General features: G+C 35.5%; 2 protein-coding genes across 2 annotated transcripts; one reads left to right on the top strand and one right to left on the bottom strand.

The window, feature by feature from the left end:
- Window positions 1-939: 939 nt before the first annotated feature.
- LOC131635306 (uncharacterized) lies at window positions 940-3,929 on the bottom strand. The gene is made up of 3 exons (XM_058905919.1): window positions 2,574-3,929; window positions 1,549-2,493; window positions 940-1,467 (listed from the first exon to the last, which is right to left on the bottom strand). The coding sequence occupies exons 1-3, from the start codon at window positions 3,927-3,929 to the stop codon at window positions 940-942; spliced, it is 2,829 nt and encodes a 942-aa protein (XP_058761902.1).
- Window positions 3,930-17,704: 13,775 nt separating this feature from the next.
- On the top strand, window positions 17,705-21,384 carry LOC131635286 (uncharacterized). The gene is made up of 4 exons (XM_058905899.1): window positions 17,705-18,340; window positions 19,374-19,657; window positions 19,748-19,975; window positions 20,222-21,384. The coding sequence occupies exons 1-4, from the start codon at window positions 17,917-17,919 to the stop codon at window positions 20,705-20,707; spliced, it is 1,422 nt and encodes a 473-aa protein (XP_058761882.1). The 5' UTR covers window positions 17,705-17,916; the 3' UTR covers window positions 20,708-21,384.
- Window positions 21,385-21,624: the final 240 nt, after the last annotated feature.

Raw genomic sequence — 21,624 nt, 5'->3', positions numbered from 1 at the left:
GCAGAAAGAGGAGGATTGCGAGCTGTTTCTATGGGATGATGAGTATTTTGGAGTGGACGTTTCAAAGGAAGATCGTTTGGTCTGTACGTGCGAGACTGTGGCTCACCAGATTAAGATGCTCACGAAGGAGATCGAAGAATTGAAGATTGCTATTGACAACACTAGAAAAGTAGTGAAATTTGTGATATCAATAGTTGCTTGTTACTGTGTGTTTTATGGTATAGGCTTAGGTAGAATGTAAGAATTTATGTTATAAGGCTTAGGAAGAATGTAAGAAACATGATTTCATGAATGTCGTGTAACTCAAATTTCTAATGTGAATCAGTTGCTCAATTATATGTAACAGACCATATTCAATTGTTATTTCAGATTGTTGTGAATCATTGTTGCTCAATTATGTGCCAAATTTACATGCCAAGGTTTATGTGCCAAATTTATCTGCCATAACAAAATGCTTAATAACAGATATCTAATACTTTGATACCATAACACCAGACCGCCATATAAATGCCTTTATTGTGATATCCAATATTGCAAATGCCATAACAGAATCCTTATAACACCAGCTGCTATGATACAATTAAATGCCATAATACAATTTCTTATTGCAGACCAAAACAAATAGAATATTGATAACAAAATGCTCATAACAGAATGCTCATACCACTATAATACTGATAACAGTTGCATTACAATGATCAATAACATGATCATTATATGTTCATTACAAAAAGAGGCATAGAACCAACACATGTTCATTACATGTTCATTACAAAAAGAGACTTAGAAACCACTTGTTCATTACAGCAAACCCTAACAATTGAACCACATGTTCATTACAAAAAGAGGTTTAGAAACCTTACAACATCTATTACATATTCATTGCAAACAGTCACCAAAAACAATGATTTCCCCTAATGCCATAAAGTTACAAATAAACTACTGAGTCATTCTTCTTGCAATGTCCTTCCATTTTTCATCTGCATCATCAAGTACCAATGGTGTATCTGAAGTTGAGCCTGGCCCACTAATTTGCCTTGAATTCTTCAAAATCTTAATCCTTTCACTAACCCTCTTCCTCTTAGGCTTGTGAACAGATGCTTTTTTCTTCTTTTTTTTTGCAACAGATGCAGTAGACTTAGGTTGATCAGCTGCTATGGTTGTTGTTTCAGTTTGACCATGTGATGCAGGAGCAAGATTGACTGTTGCAGCTTGAACATCTGTAGAGGGTGTGGGATTGCAGACTTGTGATAATTCTTCTTGTTGCAGCATAGCTTCAATTGCAGCATCTATGTCAGGATCATCATAAGTATCAGTAGGTGCAGCTTCCTCATTTCCAATAGGTGCAGCCTCCTCATTTCCAGTAGGTGCAGCTTCCTCATTTCCAATAGGTGCAGCTTCATCATTTTCAGCAGGGAGATCTTCCTCATTTCCAGCAGGTGCAGCTTTGGCTCTTGGTGCCTTTCTCTGAAAATCATGCAATGTATTATAAGCAACCAGCTATAAACAACAAGCTATTAAATTGAATAAATGTATTAAGTTGTTTACCTTTCTCTTTAGTGCATTAGGGTTTTGTTCCTTGCTTTTGCATTTCCTTGAGTTATGCCCAAACTGATCACACTTTGTGCATCTATATGAAATACCAGGCCTTCTCATTCTTGAACCAGACTCATCTTGTTCCCTAAACCTTAACTTCTTTGGCCTACCAGGTCCTTTCTTAAACATAGGTGGCAGCATATCTTCCACATCTACTGATGGCCACATGTCCATCCCATTGATGGGGCTCACATTATGTTCATAACACTTTTGATATGCCTCTCTAGTATAGCACTCATCTACATATGACTCTGGATTCAAACTTTGATAACTCATGGCAGAGACAGCATGCATACATGGTATACCCACTAGTTCCCAAAAACAACATGAACATGTTTTTTTCCCAAGATCAACTATAAACTGTTTACCATTGAATGGGTGATGCACCTGCCAGATGTCACCCATACTCCAAGTAGGGAGCCATTGACCACTCATTGAGACTTCCTTGTCTAGCCTCTTCCTAGGCATTGGCATAATATTGTGATTCCACTTGCTTAGCTTTTCTAAATTATTAACAATCCTATTCATCAAGTAGTTTCTAATCCACTCACACATTGTGAGGATAGGTTTGTCCCTAACTTGCAAGATTGTACTGTTAAATGACTCACTTAAATTGTTCATCAATACATCACACTTTGGATAAAAAGAGAAAGAATGCTTACACCACAATCTGGTTGGAACACCCATAAGCCATTCCCATGCCTTCTTGTCAAGGGCCTTCAACTCATTCATCTTTTTTTCCCAAGCTTGAAAATATGTTGCTTTAGCAGCTCCCATTAAGAGATCCCTAATTGCTGCACCACCACCAAACTTTTTCTTAAAATTTGCATAGAGATGTCTAAGACAAATTCTATGCTCAATCTGCTCAAACATTTCTTCAAACACTGCTACAAGTCCCTGTAAGTAGTGGATTAGTCAGGAAAAGGAAAGAACAATATACAACAAGTAAGAAAATAAAGTTGTATAAAAGAGCAAACCTTTTGTTGATCTGATATAAACACATATTTCCTCTCTACACCAACATCTTCCATAAGTAATTGCAGGAACCACCTCCAGCTTTCTTTTGATTCAGTCTCTACAACTCCAAAAGCCAATGGATAATACTGGTCATTTGGATCTCTAGCCACAGCTACTAAGAGTTGACCTCCATACTTTGTTTTAAGATGGCATCCATCCACACCAATGAACGGCCTACAGCCATTAATGAATCCCTTCTTGCATCCATCCAAGCAAAAGTAAAACTTATCAAATCTTGGTTGAATAGTAGGCAGAGGCCTCTCCACATCAATCTTGATAGTATTCCCAGGACATTGTTTTTTAAGCTCTGCTGCATACCTCCATAACATAGTGTATTGCCTAGTTGCATCTCCTTCAACTATTTCTTCAGCCAAGCATTGTGCTCTCCATGCTTTGCCTTTAGTGATACCCACAGCATATTTCATTCTCATTTCAGACATTATTTCAGACACTTTTACCTTTCCCATGGACTTCCTTTTTTCCACCACTAGCTTTGATACCCACTTTGAGTTGGCTGATTTGTTATTTAAAACCCTAGCACAACTATGTGACCCCACCCATGTTTTTAGTTGGTAAGTGTGTCTGTCACCAACTTTACTACACAAAGCCAAAAAACCACATTTGCCCTTACACTCCACCCTAACCCTATAGTTTTCATTTTTTACAAACCTTATCTCTCTTCCATTAAGAACAGACCATTCCCTAATAGCATCTTTGAACTCCACCAAAGAATTAAATTCCATTCCTAACTTGAATTTGAAGTCTTTATTCATCAACTCACTTCTAAACTTTTCATATTTTGGATTCTTTTCATCACCACTTTCATCGGGATCAGAACTGTCCAACTCCTCACTACAATAATCAACATCATCTCTTGGGATATTAGTGGGGATCTTGCTTGAGGTACAACCAAACAGTTTAGATGGAACAGATACCTTGACTTTGGGTGATTGTTCAGTCATCTTGCTTTTCTTGCTAGCACTTCTCTTGTAAGCAACTGATTTGCCATTCCCCACAAGCCTTCTACCTTCTGTGGATTTCTCTAATTCCACTTCAACATAATCAGCATCAACTTCAGGGGCTGCTTGTTCTTCCTCGTAACCTTCATTTTCTACTGCTGCCCTCTCTTCTTCACTATCATCAAACAAGTTTCCTTCAATATCACTGTCATCACTGCTGCTACTGCTGTCATCATTTTCTTGCATAGGGTTACAACCAGATGGCACAGAAACCTTGCTTACGGTATCCACAACATTGTGTTCAACCCATATATGACCATCGACGTTATTATTGATACAATGTGTGGCAATTTCCATAGCTTCTTTGTCATCGGTGACATGGAAGTAACTATCATCAACACCTGGGATCTTCCTCCACAGTCTAAAACCAACATTACCCCAGTCTTTAACTAAACTGAAAGCTTCAAAGTAGCTCCAAGTATCCGGGTCTTGTTCGTGAACAGTAGTTTCGTCCCCACCCTTGTAGAAGATGAACCTTTTTTCACGCACAAATTGACCCCCATGGTGAAATACGACACTGATGGTGGACATTTCTGAAATTTAATATAAACAACTCGCATTAGGGGACCACAAAATTGGATTGGGACCACAAGAGAAGTAAAAAATGTTCAGAACAACTCAATCTTTTAACGCACAAAAAAACAACGTTTATACATGACATACCTTTCAAAACTCAATGCGAGGAAGAGCGTTTGTGCCTTGCTTCAAAAATTGATTTGCAGGTGGTTGATTTTGGTGATGAACATCTGGGTTTAACGTTAACAAGATAGGAAATTTGTGGTTGATTTTGCTTCAAATAATGTTTTAGGGTTTTGAGTGTTGTGAACTCGTGAAACAATTTTAACCGCAGCTACCTTCAATTACTGTGCCAACTCATCAACTATTCCATGTCACTAATTAAAACAACTTAAAAAATTATTAAAAAAATTCAGATTCTGGTGACTGGATGGGGGGAGGGACCAATTTGTAGGAATCTGAATATGTTAGGGAGGGAATCTAAATTTTTTTTTTTACGGGGGTGTTTTTCAAACCTCGCTAATATGGCAGGGGGGAAAATAGCTATTATCCCTTTATTTTTTTAAATTGAAAAGGTTTATGTGTTTTTATAAGTATATTCAATTTTAAAAAATAAAAATGCTAACATGTACATGTTAATGATATTTTAATTAGACATATTTTCTTACAATACGTGTATTTAATTTTTTAAAATTTTAAAGATGACTTTATCACATTTATATTTTTCTAATTATATTATTTAATGTTAGCATGACCCAAAAAAAAATTATGCCACACACCATAAAAAAAAAACTTATCAGACCGACATATTTAAATAAATATGAATAACTTCTTCATTTTTATTATTTTATTTTATTTGTATTTTCAATTAAAATACAAAAATAAAACTTAGTTATTTATAAGTATGAACAATGTCATAAGTTATTTTTGTAACACCCCAAATCTACCCAATAAATTATAAGCGAAAATTAGAGTATTTTAAAAACTTTCAACATACAATGGGATGTCACATTTCAACTTAAAACAACAAACAACTTGTAATTCATTTAACAATGATACATAGCATTCGGAAACATAACTCTATTCAATCGAATCTAACTTCAACTTATAAATTAAAAATCAATTTAGAAACATCTTTTATACAACTGAAACAACTTTTAAACAACGAAGTACTTAACAAAATTCCAGTTAATACTTTCTTCAACTAAAATAAATGTCAACTTAGAATACAACAGTTATAACATAATAACAACTATCCCCCGAGTGCTACGTATCAAAGCCGGACCCTCTTGACTTATCTTAGAGCAACATATATACTTCATAAAATCACTTCAAACTTCTACAACTATTTTCGAGTACCTGCCCATTTCCCATGGTAGGGGAAATATCAGCAGAATGAGTGAGATATCTTACAATATAAAGGAATGCATGATAAGTAATATAGGAGATATATATCATAAATAATTTCACCACTTCATACCACAATTACTACAACTTATATCACAACACAACCATCAACAAAACGTAACAACAATTTCAACTTCGCAACGATAATATCAACACATTATACCAACTTTTCATCATCACAACCACTAAAAAATACAACTTAATATGCGACTCAATTTTATGCAACTTTCGTCACAACAAGGTTATCAATCAATCATAACAACATATTCATATTCACAACTATGTCATCAACACATAATAACATTCACTTCACAATCACAACAATTCAAAATGCAACTCAATATGCGACTCAAATACAATCATGCGCATGTGGTACCATTTGGAGTAAAACTCTCATCTCAAACATTTGTCACTTGGGCCATCGTCACTTTGCCATTTTCAAGCCATCGTCGTGGTTGCCATTTTCAGGTCGTCTCAAACATTTGTCATTTTCAGGCTGTCTCAAACTATGCAATGGTTGCGACTCAATGATGCAACATCCACAAAACACCACATTCACAACACGTCACAACATCGGCTAAACATCATCAACTCAATGTCAATATTCAATGGCAGCAACAAATCCATTACTATTATTATAGTAATTCATCACTTCTCGGTCACGTCATCACGTCATATCAACATACAACATTTATTCAACTTCATTCTTATCAACACAATACAACTTATCAACATTGACCATAGGGTCTACGGCAACAACAACAAATTCATCATATTAACAACAACAACAATTCATCATATTAACAACAACAACAACAAATTCATCATATTAACAACAACAACAACAAATTTATCATATTAACAATAATAACAACAAATTCATCACATTAACAATAAACATCGCATTACATAAATCAAATAATGACATAGCTACAATAAGATGCATAAGGTGGAGAAATACCCTCTTTAAATAGCCTTATCTAACTTTTAGGAAATAACGGTCTTGGTCAATAGAGCGTTATTTGAGGAAGATAGTTACACAATTTAATATGCACCATCCAAATTTGTTTTGAATGTCTTGAATGCCATTTGACTAGCATTTCAGAGCGCAGATTCCAAAAAAAAATGTGTATGCAAAACATGTTCTACATGTCCTTTTGACGCGTACTTGAATGCGCAGTCCATATTGTACACAATTAAAACATGTCCTTCATAACATTTTGATATTTGATCAGACATTATTGGCTTTCTTCCCATAGTCTTCCATACTCTTATAAACTGCATTTTATCTTCATTAGAGATACAGTTCTACAGAGGATCATATACTCTTAAAAAAAATCATATCCCTCTTCAAGACATAAGACTAGATATAACTGCTTTAATGTCTCAAACATTCCTCATAAGCAACTTAGCAAGCTCTAAGCAGTTTTTACCATTACACTAGTTAAACATGAACTAGTACTTTACTCCCCCTGTCATGGATAATCATTGCCTATGTCAATAACCACTTGACCATCAGGCGAGCTCGTGTGAAATTATTTCATTTCTCGTAGAGAAGAATAATATTTTCGCATAACCATTGAGACCAAATGCAACCTTCAAATTCCTCTGATGAAGGTCTTGACAATTTTACATATGTTGTCAGAAGAGAGCCCTTTGGGAGGATAAGATGTCATGCACCCTTGGTTTGACTCTACCATCCCAAATACATGTTAATCAAATTACTTTGACTGACAACACTCTATTGCCCTTACATCCACTAGTAGTTGTTGATACTACTATAGTCTTCAACAAGACAGTGCTTCAATTACACTTTTGTAGAAGCTACTCATTCTAATCTACATATGTATACGAGCCTCTTCTTACTAGTGAGCATCAGATTCCCCCACTCATAGTCCCGAGCATCTTCAACCATGATGTTATAACATCATTTGGACTTGTCGTGAGTTTAAATCCTTGCTTACATAGGAGGGTCTAAAGAGATCATTCCTATAGTAGTTACCACACAACAGGGAACCATGGAGAGAAATAAGTTCTCATACAATTTCTAAACCGTAGGATTGCACACACGCACAGCTCAGACAAACACTCAGCTCTCGTTAAAGTATTTACAATCAGACACATGTATACATGGTGGTCCATAGGTTATGACAACCTTCTTCAGTACACCATTCGTACTAGGGAATTCTTCATCATGACCAGTATTCACACCACTTGTGTCATAATAGGCTAGTGACTTGTCTTCATGCTCCACAATTGGATTGATGTTCCAACATCAGTTCAGACATCAGTCTCCCGTGGTTTTAGAGACACCATTACTCGGTCATCAATAGTTACCGAGGAACTCATTATGCTTGATAGTATTTTCTACAACCCATTCAAGTCAACACACAAACCTGGACACCATGGAGAAAACTCATCCTCACATATTTTCTAAAATAAAGAGTTCAGAAAGTAGTCTTGCATCCACATTTGATAAACACCCAGCTCCCAACAAGGTTTTTATCATCAGTAACATGCATATCTGTAAGAACCTCTTCTTGCAGATACACATATTTATTGTTTGACTTTGAGGTGTTGAGTACAACCACGTTGATCATACCATGATCAGTCTGTCTATTTCTCCCTCATTCTTCAAGGCACAAGGATGCCCTTCAATCTTTACAGAAACAAGTGTTCCAACATGCGAGGACATCGCATAGCTAGGACTCAAGTTTAAGTAGATCCTGTTAAAGATACGATGATTATACTTCTTTATTTAAGAACCATGATCCATTGGTATCCAATAGGATTATAAGCTTTTGAATTATCACTCTTAGTTATTTTGGATGGTCCTTCAGTCACCTGTTTAGGTTGAAGTATCTTCATGGCACATAACCCTTTTGATTGTCTCTTTCACTCTGCCAGAACAAGAGTTCCATGTTCTCATAGCCGATGTCAAGTTTGAGTGAGCAACCTCCATCCTGTTTGAGAGACACACCAAGGAACCATTGAGACACGTAGATACATCATTTCTTGTCCATGACCAAAAAGTATCATCCCAGGATCTCACCCAGAATAGAACAGGATGTCGGCTCTGATACCAAATGAAATTCTGGTATGTCAGGCTTCAGATGTCTTATGACATGTTGAGACATTTAATCTAAAAAACACACAGGCAAGGTTAAACAGTTCATAGGCAATGCTAAAAAGTAAATGAACACACACAATTCTTAACCCAGTTTAGTATACAATAACACCTAATCTGGGGGCTTCCAAGTCATGAAGGAAATCCTTTATTAGTAGTATCAATTCAAAGCTAAACACCTCAGTTTACAACTTCTCATTTAATCACTACCCAATGCAACTTCTACCTAAGAACCTCCTCGATAAGAAAACCCCTCTCACTTCCAATTATTGCAGTGATGTCTTGCACTAATGACCCACATTACTGATATTGACGGTCCTTAACCACAATTGTCAATTACACACATAACACGATTAAGACTCACGTAACTGACACATACTTAGCCAAAACTCTTGACTAAGAATAGTACTTATAGTTGCTTAAAAGCTTTCTCCAAGAACAACAATCAACTATATGCTTCACAGTTTAAGAGAGATAACAAAACCTTACAACTCAAGTAACGCATTCCAACTCACATGTCGAGTGGATTACAAAACAACCAACCCTCATGGAGAGTGGTACAAGACGACAAACTCTAGTATTTCTACATCTTGAATCCATGAATAAACTAGGTTACAATGCTTATATTTATAACATTTTCTCAACTGGATTTGAGCTTTAATAATAGCATATTAAATACTACCAATTTGCAGAAGATTTTGCATAAAAATAGGTCTTCAATCAAATCTTCCTAAATTATCTCCATAATTAGAAAGTGAATATTTTTCTTTATTCAGGCTTGAATCTGTCAGTGCTACTTTTATTATGGCTTGAAACTGTTAGTCATACTAATCCGCACTACAAATATTTGCACAATATTCCCAAAATATTCTACATAGGACAGATGTCGAACTTATCCAATAAGCCCAATCCATACAGCCACGATGTTGAATGATTCTAGTATAGGACATATTGTCTGACATGTAGCTCCAGATGACGAACCATCCATCTCAACATGTTTCTTTGTAACATATGACATCTTGATTACTCTATTCTTTTTACCAATATATTATATCTTATACTACCTTTGTTCCTTTTTATAAGAGACAATTCACTTTTTAGATTCATTGAAGAATCAATGTATCTAGTCTATAAATAGACCAAATACATTAGTTATTGAATGAACCTAAAAAATGAATTTTCTCTTATAAAAAGGAACGGAGGTAGTATAACATAGTGTTACTATATTTGTTTTACTAAAATTAATGCCAACCTTAAAACAAGAGAACTATCACATCAAAATTATTTCAAAATTTTTTAAGGTCCCAAAAGGCAACATTCACAAGTGATAACCCTACTAATTCGAAGTACTTGCAGTTTGACTCAAAATTAGCCCAAATGTAATCAGAAAGGTCAAAAATGTCAAAATTAACCCTACTAAATATATTCTTCGGAGAGAATAACTTATCATGCATGAATATACCCTACTCATCACAAACTTAAATTTATCGATAAGTTGTACTGAACCTATAATACTCATCAAAATCAACATGTATATCTCTCATATCAATGTCCATTTCTGCAACAACGACGAGACGTATCACAACTAAGGTTATGTCTAACGCAAATTTGCGAGAACATCTGTATTCTTGCGTCGCGATCTCTCGCGCGAAACTCAAACACGAAAACATTAAGCTTCAATACAAAGTGATTGTTAGTTTTAAATCCATCTTAAGTGTCTAGAAACTAACAAAAATCTATCCCTAATTAAAATTTGTGAGGTATATCTCTACAACAACACATATCCCAAACATAAATGCAAAAAGATAAAGGAAGACAACAAGAACGATTTGTAAAACAACAACACCATAATCAACAAATATACATATGTTCAGAGTAAATATACAAACAAAATCCAACAAAAGAGAAATACACAAAGAGGAAGAGAAGAAAACCAAACATCTCATGGGTTGTAAGCTTCGATTGATGATAAATTCACCATCTTATCATCCAAATGCACGACCTGATTGTTATTTTCTAAGCTAATCCTACCAAAGAATGTTGGTTGATGAATTGGGAACAAAAAAACCCTAAAAATGTGAAATTATCTATTTATAGAAAAACAAAACTATGCAAACCGGGATAAGCCCGCTCACCGCGCTAAGGCCGCTAAAATATCTTGAGCTGAAAAAGGGACCGGGCTAAGCCAACTGGTCGGTCTAAGCGGGATTGCGCTGAGCCCGCTCACCGGGCCAAGCCTGCTTGCAAATTTAATTTTGCCTTTGTAATAAAAATGGCAGCGTGTTATGGACCAGGCTAAGCGGGCTCTACTACCATTTTCTTCTTTATTGCTCCAAAATTGAGTATTCGAAGTCGTGCCTTCGTCACTTTATTTCTCGATGCTCCTATACGCTCCAATACCTGTAAAATGAATGAAAATGGTCAAACAGTACATAAATGAATTGAAAACTCAAAGAATATGTAATATATACAAATATAACTAAAACGTACGCATTCACGCACAAGTTGTGGAAAAAGAGACGATAAGTGTTGCATAATTATATACAAAAATAGCTACAATTTGACACATATCAAACTTTCTCCAACTTAAACTTGTTTGTCCTCAAACAAAAATCAATTAACTCAAAGAATCAAAAGTAATCAACCAAAGAATCATGAATGAACAAGTTTGGAAAACCAAAAACAAATGTAAGGTTCAACACAAAAGCGTACAAACAAAGTAATACTTATTAAAATCCTAAAACGACAACGTGTAAATGAAACAAATCCTAAATACAAAAATCATACCAATCACTTTAAAACTATACAAGCTTAATCATGAATCACACCTAGCAAAAATTCATCGAGGGATGAAAAACACACAAAGGTGAGGGACTTTGACACTCATCTAACAATCTTGCAAACAGTAGACTAAATTATGCATTCATCCAAAAATCATATTAAAAATACAAAAACAAGAATCACAAGGACTTTTCAAGGTTGTAATGTGGCTTGGTTAACAAACAAGGGGAAATTTCTAAAGCTAATCGAAACAAAAACTTGCCTAACCCAAAGGGAATGATCAATTCACAAAGGCTCAAACAATGAGATCTCAATCAAACCTCTTTTACATTCCCAAATTATCAAACCAATCATACTACTTATTTGCATAATAATTTGATACTTCTTTGTTCTCTTTTCTTTTTCAAAACTTTTCTCTTTTTCCTTTCTTTTTATTTTCTTTTCTTTTTCACATTTCTTTTCTTTTCTTTTCTTTTCAACCTCATAGCAATAACCATAGCGGTGGAGGCTTGGGTCTTGAGAGTGTGCTCCTCTCAAGGTCCTGAGTTAGAATCCTGTTAGGTGCTATCAATCCTTGTGTGGGCCAGTCCGTACAGAACTTTGTTCTGGCTTTAAACGGGGCCCCCGCTAGTGGACGGTGGGATTGGTCCCTCTTGGATTAGTCGGTCGCAAGGCCGGATTCCAAGATTTCCAAAAAAAAAAAACATCAAAGTGTGAATACTCCTTACTTTCTAAGGCAAGAGAAAAATTCAAACCAAAAATCATTGTTGAGGATTCAAGAAAACAAAGATCAAAATTCATGAAAAAAAAGAGAACTAAATACTCATGGACAAGCATCAAGTTCAAAAGCATCATGGAGATTGACAAAAAGCTAAAAGGGATTAACAAATGATCACACACACTCAAGGTTAATTGACTAAATGCCTCGATCATTTTCATGCTTTCTGTTGTACCCCAAAATTTGCCCGATCAAATCTACATCTTTTAATTCATCAAGGGTCAAAATTAAGAGTCATGGGGTTTGACATTCCTATTGTCAAACCCACCCTCTTATAAAATACCCTGAGTTAAAATGGGGTGAAATTAACAGGTATGTTGGGTCCAAACATTTGGCCCATCTGTCTCAGGCTTAGATCATGTTTGGGGATATTCTAATGAGTCTCTACTGTTCAAAAGAATTTAATTGGTAAGGTATTAATTTAGTCCTATTAGTTTTGTTAAATGTTTATATCATTACTAACATTAGGATCATTATTTGGGTTTTTTCTATGATCAGATTATTATTTTTATTAGGTTTATAATTATTGTTTTATATTGGGTTAATAAGTTATTATTATAATTAGGATTATTGTTTATTATTATGGTTATTAGATTAATATTAGTAAGATCAGGATTAACTATTATTTTACTGTTAGTTAATTAAGGATTAGTCAATTGGTTAATGGAGTAGTAAACTGGTGGGCCAATATGAACTAACAAAGATTGGGCCACGTAGGTTTTTGGGTCGTTTGAATAAAGGAAGTGGACCGGGTCAGAACCGACTCGGCCACTGTTCATCGTCACCCTCCTTCAGCCAAGCTGCGCCGCTGCAACATCCTAACTAACCCTAATCTGTCTGCACTCAACCCAGGCCCATAGCATTGAATCAAATGCAACTAAAGCTGAATCTAATCTTAACAAAACAGAAAATCAAAATCTGAATAATTTTATTAAATCAAGTTACAAGCAAATCCGAAAACGAATCAATTACAAACAGATTGGGAATCAAATCATAAACCTAATACAATCTAATATTTCCTAAAATTAATCTAAACCTAGACTATAAAATAAAAAGAAGGAATTAGAAGAAGGGGATCGGATTTTTCTGGAGAAGACCCTTGTGCCGTCGCGAACTCAAACATTTCCTTCATCTTCGATTTAACCTGCGATACACAGAGAAAGGAGAGGATCAGAAGCTTACACGTTCCTAAAAACCAAGACCAAAAGGTAAACACGAAATCACTTAGCTTAAGATTTCGCTTGAATCAATTGCATGTGTGTGGTTCTGGATTGTTGATTTTCTGGAAAATTGGGGGTTTAGGTTTTCAATTTAGGGTTTGTGTTCATAGGTTAGAGATGAAGGTTTGAGGGTTTTGGGTTCATTTTGAATAGGTTGAGGTCGGGGAAGGATGAAGATCACGATGATCTTCATCCGGTTTCACGTTTCTGGGTTTGGATTGAATGTTTTTGGGTTTGGATTGAATGATTCTGGGTTGGAGTTTGAGTTTACCGATGAAGATTCATCGGATTCTGGGTGGTTTAGGGTGGTCGGGATAATGGCGTACGGCGGCGGAGGGAGTGTTTTCTGGGTTTGGTTGAAGGATAGAAGGGAGTGAGAGAGCAAGAGAGAGACCGAGGGTGAAGAGAGAGAAAGATGATGAGAAAATGAGAGATGGAGAGAGATAGGAACAAAGGTATTCTCCCTCGGTCCATCGGATGGGAGCCATGTGGCTTCACGATAGCCACATGGTTGGCATACCGAACATGATTCGGTGCCTTTTCATAACCATGCGCCCTCTGATTTAAACACATGCAGGCCCTTAGATAACCACGTACAAGATCCAACGTCCCTGATCCTGAACACACACCGTAGCCATACGCCCTCACCGTACCTGATCCAAACGGGCTAAATTTCTATTGGGCTCAACCCAATTGCTGATTAACACACCCAAATCATTTCCCAAACACAAAATACACCCCCTATATATAAAATAAAGATAAAATTAATTAATTTGTAAAAAATTAATTATTTAATTGTTTGTTTTTTCTGATAATATAATTTAATTTTCTCCTCGAACCGACTATACCTATTAGTCGTATTAAACAAGAAATAATTTTAATCAATTTAATTCATTTGTTAATAATAATTCAATTAATTCTGATTTAATTCTCTTCTCGACCCGACTAAATCTATTAGTCGCATTAGACAAGAGATAAAAAAAATTACAAGATTAAAATACATTTTATTTGCTGCCCGCGACGATCGAATCTACCGGTCAGAGTAACCAGCAATACCCCTTTAATCCGTTAACTATGATGATCAAACCTATTGATCATCGCAACTAACGGTAACATATCAAATCAGGGTTGTACGCCCAAAACTTAAAACATTCAAAACACACTAAACCACGACACTACAAAATCCATCTCTGCAACACTGCGATGTTCAAAACTACGATAAGGTAATTCAAAATACCTTCGAACTTCGCATTTCAAAACTACGAATAGGCCATTCAAAAAGCCTTCAAACAACCTCATACTAATTCAAAGGCGTACAACCCCGTGCTCGAACTACGTTGACTCTGATTCTCCCTAAGGAGATACGTAGGCACTTGGATAACCAAGGCGAGTCCCCTTCCCTAAAACCTCCATTCAGTTCAAATCGCCCTTTTCACTTCTTTAGCTATTATCCTAAATATTTTAGCCATAAACTGTTACCTTAGATTCAAAGCCATAGGAAATGGTTGAGGGTGCCTAACACCTTCCCTCGACCTGATTATAATAATCTTACCCCGATCTCTAAACTGCGTAGGGTTTCCTATTCGCCCTTCAGAATAGGTGGCGACTCTAAAAGCTTAATTTTTAGGGCAGGTTGCTACACTTTCATACAATCAACATAAACAAAAGATTAAGGATGATAAAATCCAGTTAAAATAAAGATTGTGGCCTCCAATATATATGAACAATGGAAAACTTCCTCACATTTGGGATTTGGGAACTAAAGTGATTAAATCAACAAGCAAGTAATGCAAAAGAATGAATGACATGGTAATTGTACAAATGAAAAGTTTCTTAAATATATTATGCCATAGAAAACGATAAATGAGTACCTTGAATGATATAACTACAAAAACAATATCATTATCATACATCCGCAAGTTGAAACACTTAAACTTGGAAAATCACCTAAAAAATTCTCAAGCTAACAAACCAAAATTTGAATGACAAACAACCGACAAAAGAATTAGAAAAAATAATACTATTATCTACTACTAAATAGCCTTGGTGAAAGTGGGAAAATGGAGGACCAAGTGGAACAGGAATCCCAGTAGCACAAATCAAAGAAGCAAAAAAAAAAAATATGAGCGCGCTAAGCGGCATAGATCACGCTTAGCGGTAGCAAAAAACTCAGAAAAATCATAACAAAGTCTGATCTTTCAGCCAAGCTCCACTTCACCTAAACACCCCAGATACAGAAAAAGAAAGAAAATTTACAACTGTCGGGGTGCCTCCCAACAAGCGCTTAATTTAAGTCGTTAGCTCGACGCCTTTATTATTTTTGTGCTTCGCAAGTAGCTTTCTCTCTTCATGTCATGCAGACGTCTCACCGCGCAAACCTAAAAAAAGTGTCTCATAATCAAAACACTTAACAAATATATACAACATTTGCACGAACATAGAAGAAAAACACAAATATACAAGTATGAAAAAAAACACGCATATACAGGTATGAAACAAATACAATGATAAACATACTAAAAGGAAAATTTGGTGAATGTTGGATATGCAAGTTGAGAAGTGAAGATTTGAAATCAAGAACTGGTCCAATTTCAACTTATTTAGCTAACATTCACCAACAAATCCAATGTATACTCATGTGTAAACATATACAAGTAAACAAATACGAGTGAAAATATACGAGTAAACATATACAATATATACAAAGCTCAAAACCACAAAAACTATTGCGAAGCATCATAACAAAGCAATGTGAGGCTACCAAATAAAAGTAACTTAAATAAGTAGAGGTTAATTATGATCCACTAGCAAAACACTTGACAAAAATTATACTGATAAGAGATAACCACTTTAAAAAAACTCAAATTTTGGAGAAATAACGTAGAAGCGGAAATGTGTAAACCTTTGAGCCCTCTACATTATTATAAAGATAACCTGAAGTCAAAGAGGTGCCAGTAACATCCCTTTTCAATTCAACATACTCAAGGTACTAATTCAAATGTATTGCCTAAATTAGACGTGTAATGACATGGATCCCACACAATATAAAGAAAAGTGTCAAAAAATCATTCACTAACGACACAAATTATTATTCACACATTTTCAGAAACCTCGTATCCTTTCAAGTGCTCCATGTGGCCTTTAATGAGACCTCTCACGCCTCATTTTTACATTCGGATAAGCAACCACACTATACAAGAAATCATTGAAAAAGGCAAACAAAATTTTGAACATTGTCTCACTTATTTGACCTGCCTTGATATACATATCTCTTTTGTTGTACAAATCACCACCTAATTCTAGAGTCAGTGACTTGGGGGCGAGGGGGGGGGGATTGTTTTGGACTGGTCTAATGCCTAATCTAATTGGCAAACATGATTCAATTCAGAAAAATTACACAACAACTATGCAATCACAATGCAACCCATGATTCACGGAAGCACTCTCGTGGCCAAATCACGACTCTAATAACAATCATGTGACATCTTAGGATTTTCATTAGATACCTTGTAACAAGATAACCGTTTTTAGGATCGAGAGTCATACTCACACCATATATATAAAAAGGTAAACTTACGGTGAACGATACATTTTTCCATTCAGTTTAACCTATAGACTCCTAATTTTTTAACTGATTTAAGCGTTAAAGTAATCACGTGTATACAATGTCTTCGGTGAACAATCATTGTTCTCTATTGTGTTTCACCTATTTCATCCATCGTCTTCAAACCCACTCCGAATATGTTCTCATATTAGTAGAAGGATTAAAATTCATCATTGTCAAATATGAATTGAATTTTTACTAATTACTTCTTTTTTTTCTTTATTATATATTTTTTTTTCAAATTTATTGAATAACTAAGATATTTAAATTAAATATATTAATTATTCAATAAATAAAAAAATAAATTGTCATTTAATAAACAACTCAAAAAGTATTTTCTTTTTTTTTTAGAATCATTGTTGATATATCCTAGAGACCTAGACCATTTCATTCCAAAATAGTTACAGTAAATGTGAACACCAAATATGAACACTTCTACATATTGGAATCAAAATCACAACCTGTCAAATTACATGGATCAACCCTTCGTTAAAAACCAGTAAACCATATATTTTCATTTGGATTCACACCACTGACCTGATCTAATCCCGTTGACTTTTTGACTTCTTATCTTAAATTATACTAGTGAAGAACACTAGCATTATTTTTACATTTTCTACAACTCCATACAAAAACAGTCACATCCCTCATGCCAACTACACCTCACTCATTTCAACATTAACACAATTAATTAAAGAAAACAAAAACACCATTCAACCGTTTGTGCAAATTTCTTTTCTCTTTCTCTCTCTAAAACACCCTCAACCAACCATAACTAACATTTAATAGCACCACCGAATTCACCGACTTCAAATGTAAACAAACAAACAAACAACAACAAAAACAAAAACATGACCATGGACCGAACATCGTCACAAGGAAGTTCACCGGACTCACCATCACGATCCTCAAAAGTACTATCCATCGAATGTTTCAGAGGAAGTTCAAAATCCGGCGACGTGCTACAAACCGGCGATATAGTTGAAGAGCTTCGACTCGGAGGCTCGGCGAACTCACTGATTCGGTTTAAGTCGCCTTTTAAGAACGGTAAGAGCGGTGTTAATAAGATCCTTCAGGAAGCGTATAAGAAAAAAGAGAGTTCTATTCTTGTTCGAGTTCGGCGTGGAATTGATGAGTTCGCTGAGTTGCAGGCTTGTATTGTTCCTAATGATTTGTCTGGGAGTAAGAAGTGTTATGTTCTTAGGTCTATTACTGATCCTGATTATCTTGTTGGGTTTTTAGATCGAACTGAAGCTGAGTGCTTCCAACTCCAAGGTACTATTACTACTTACTACTATTACTTGATTTCACTTTCTTGCCGGTTTGAAACTTGATATAGGTTTAGATTTTACTAGTGATTCTGTTGTTAAATTACTTTCAAAAATCTAGAAAACAACCACAATATTAATTAGAAGCTCTATTTAACCACCACGTTTTAATATTGACAAAGATATTATGAGAGCTTATTTAGGTAGGGTTTAACCATAAAATTTTTGGGCCTTGTGCGGTAGTCGGTCTTGCACATGCTCAAGGTTGTTCTGGGTGAGGCGTTGTCGACAACTTTGCAAGACACGGCGAGTTTGCATTTTTGATTGACACATGCCTCACCTTGCCTAACCTCTTTTTTGTCCTCTCCCTGCATCTCACGCGTGAAGGTAAATGGGACGAGGTTGTTGATAGAATGCCGGCTTGAGTCACAAAATGACAGTCCACAATCCCCTAAACATGAAGTCTTTAAGGGCGAAGTGGTTAAGAAAAGACACAACTGTCTAGATTTCTATTAGGATTTTGTTGATTTTGGCTGGATAATTAATGAGCATATGGTAGTTACAACCGTTGGTCTTCTCTGGTACAATTTTTTCTTGCCGTTGAAGATTAACTCATGTATAAAATAGTTTTAATTTTAATTTATTATTTTGGTGAGTGAGATCTAACAACTAACAAGGTACTGCGTTTTTTTTCTGAACTTGTTCAGGTTAGTTAGTAAGTAGCATTGGTCCCAGGTCCCCCTCTCATTTGCCAAAACCATACCGTTACCCCCTTTTTTCACCACATAGTACTTGTACTTGTCTCAATCTCACACAAATATGAGGGACACTCTTCCTACTTTTAATATTAGTAGGGATAAAGTTCATTAAAAGCATATGAGTGTTGAATGTTGATACTGATATGACACTAACATGCATAATTATGTTTACTCACTTCTATTTTCATAAATTTACCGTGCCTATGTTTCATTGTTTGCTAGATGTTCATTTGTTCAGCAATGGTTACATATTACGACTTATGATATAACTGTCCTTTTCAGCTACAAGGACCACTAGGATGGTAAATGAGCTAACGCAAACCCGAATACAAGATGGTTTTGTCTCATATCCATGGGAGAGGAGGATGCAAGAGTTGCTATCAGTTCCCAATTCTAGCAACTTTCTTTCCATATTACTTCTTCCCAAAGTTTCAGATAGGGTAGCTTCTCGCTACAATGACGTGGAGGACACACTAGCCAGGGCTAATGCATGGCTTAATGCAGCTCAAGGTTCAGGGGTCCCTATTGTCTTTATGAATATTCAAACCGAGTCTTTACTTACCAAGGTAAATCATCAACTCCTTGACCATTTTATAATTTGAACCCTGTCTTTATAGACTTTGTCTGTGATAACTATAGTTTGTCTTGTATGACAGATATCTGGAGAGACTGCTTCTTCCACTGTAAACACAGGGTCCTTATCCGACTTATGCAACATTGCAAATGCAAGCCTTTATGGTTTCGAAGATTATCACGGAGTAGACATTGGTGTTGTTAGAGCAATTCGACTATGGTATGCTCCAATGGGAGGAGAGTTCTCAATTGAGATAAAACTAAGAGACGATGACTCAAAGCTTGGCTTTTCAATTAGTCGTACAGAAGAGGTTTCTCTCTCTCTTGGATCTTGTATACATGCTATGGAACATTTAAATAGACACTAACACCAAACACAGCACCGACGCTGATAGTAAAGTTTAAGAAAATCGAACGATTGAATATGATTAAATGCATCTGACATTAAACAAATCTTTAATCTAAAGTGTCGGTAGTACTACGTAGCATACTAGTACTTATGTTAAAGACAGTCTTCTATTGTTGAATGTTTGATCTGATAATTTTGTGATCAACAGGGCTTCGTATTCATCTCATCATCAGTTACAGATGAAGGTAAAGAAAGTTCACCAGCCACGCGTTCAGGTCTAAGCAAACTATACAAACTAGCTACAGAAACTTCAAGGCTATTAGTAGTTTCAAGGCTTTCAAATCAAAGAGTCCTCCCATGGATGGTTTCATCAACAGGAGCAATTCGATGTTATGACACAGTTTCATTGAGCCAGAAACTCTCTTTACACCGACACACTAAAGTTCCTATTCTCCTACACGTCTTCCTGTGGGACAGAACAATGACTACTTCAAGTGTAGAAAGTACAAAATCAAAGCCCTTATCTCCATCCATGTTACCGTTACCATCAGAAGTTCAATCCTGTGGAGGTTCTGATTCAGGCGATATCAGTACCAGTGATAGCTCTCAGCCTACACAGCTTGAGAAAGGCACGACCGGGGATGTCTCATTCAGATTCCAGGACTTCTCCTTGTCCTCCACCAACTGGGTATGAACATGATGTTACACATCATTAAACACGGTGTATGCTTGGATACACGGTAAGCTTGACGAAATCACGGGGACACTTTGATTATGTCAAACTTACTGTCAATTCAAACATACACATTGTATATACGTAAGTTCCTTTTTGTACATAGAAGATGATATACTATATTGCTTTTAGAATTTCTTAATTATATTTTTGAGTATGGATAATTAGTGAGAGTGTTACTACTACATGAATGAGTGTGACTATTATTTGAATACTGGCAAGAAAGTTTGTGCTTAGTAGGGACTACTGGTTTGAAAGAAGCAATAAATTCAACTTTGAAAATGGCTGGTCTGTCGGCGCCTGCAATATGAGAATACTACTACTATAATAGAGGAGAGTGGGTTTATGAAAAGAAAGACTTGTTGATGTTGAATGCTAAGAATACTTTACTGAGTCAATGACCATACTTGGGCCTACCAGCTGCTTCTTGTCAATAGTTTTGAACTTATTTTGAAAAATATGTTGAATGAATTTATGAATCAATGGTTATCTAAACTCCTCTACGGAGATCTCGTTAACAAATGTGTTGTGATTCTCAACTCAATGAAAATCCTTTAAAAACACTAACTGTTTGGATGAAGTAGATGAATTTTTTTAATATCGGTTTGGTTCATGAGAGGGAGAGGGGGAAATTTAATAGCGGCGAGGAGAATGGAGGGAAGAGAGTTTAATTAAATATATGTGTGATTTAAAGAAGGAGAGGTACAAATTTTTAACAACATGTTTTGATTGGTTCATAAAGGGAGGAAAGAGATTTTAAAATTAAATTATTTTTTATCCTTACAAATTTAAACAAAATATCTAAAAATATATTAAATTGTAAACAAAATATTCAAAAATATATTAAATTGTAAATAAAATATTTATAAAAGTCATAA

Source organism: Vicia villosa, unplaced genomic scaffold, assembly GCF_029867415.1.
Source record: "Vicia villosa cultivar HV-30 ecotype Madison, WI unplaced genomic scaffold, Vvil1.0 ctg.001463F_1_1, whole genome shotgun sequence".
NCBI lineage: Eukaryota > Viridiplantae > Streptophyta > Magnoliopsida > Fabales > Fabaceae > Vicia > Vicia villosa.
The sequence above is the reverse complement of the archived record's forward strand: the minus strand, read 5'-3'. Positions and strand labels throughout refer to the sequence as shown.

What these genes read in the sequence shown, in the direction of transcription:
- LOC131635286 (XM_058905899.1), top strand. Translation starts at nt 17,917, where the DNA reads ATGACCATGGACCGAACATCGTCACAAGGAAGTTCACCGGACTCACCA. An exon ending in CCGAGTCTTTACTTACCAAG is followed by an intron (nt 19,658 to 19,747) that starts GTAAATCATCAA and finishes CTTGTATGACAG; the next exon opens with ATATCTGGAGAGACTGCTTC. An exon ending in CAATTAGTCGTACAGAAGAG is followed by an intron (nt 19,976 to 20,221) that starts GTTTCTCTCTCT and finishes TGTGATCAACAG; the next exon opens with GGCTTCGTATTCATCTCATC.
- LOC131635306 (XM_058905919.1), bottom strand. Translation starts at nt 3,929, where the DNA reads ATGGAAATTGCCACACATTGTATCAATAATAACGTCGATGGTCATATA. An exon ending in TTATATCAGATCAACAAAAG is followed by an intron (nt 2,494 to 2,573) that starts GTTTGCTCTTTT and finishes CACTACTTACAG; the next exon opens with GGACTTGTAGCAGTGTTTGA. An exon ending in CTAATGCACTAAAGAGAAAG is followed by an intron (nt 1,468 to 1,548) that starts GTAAACAACTTA and finishes CATGATTTTCAG; the next exon opens with AGAAAGGCACCAAGAGCCAA.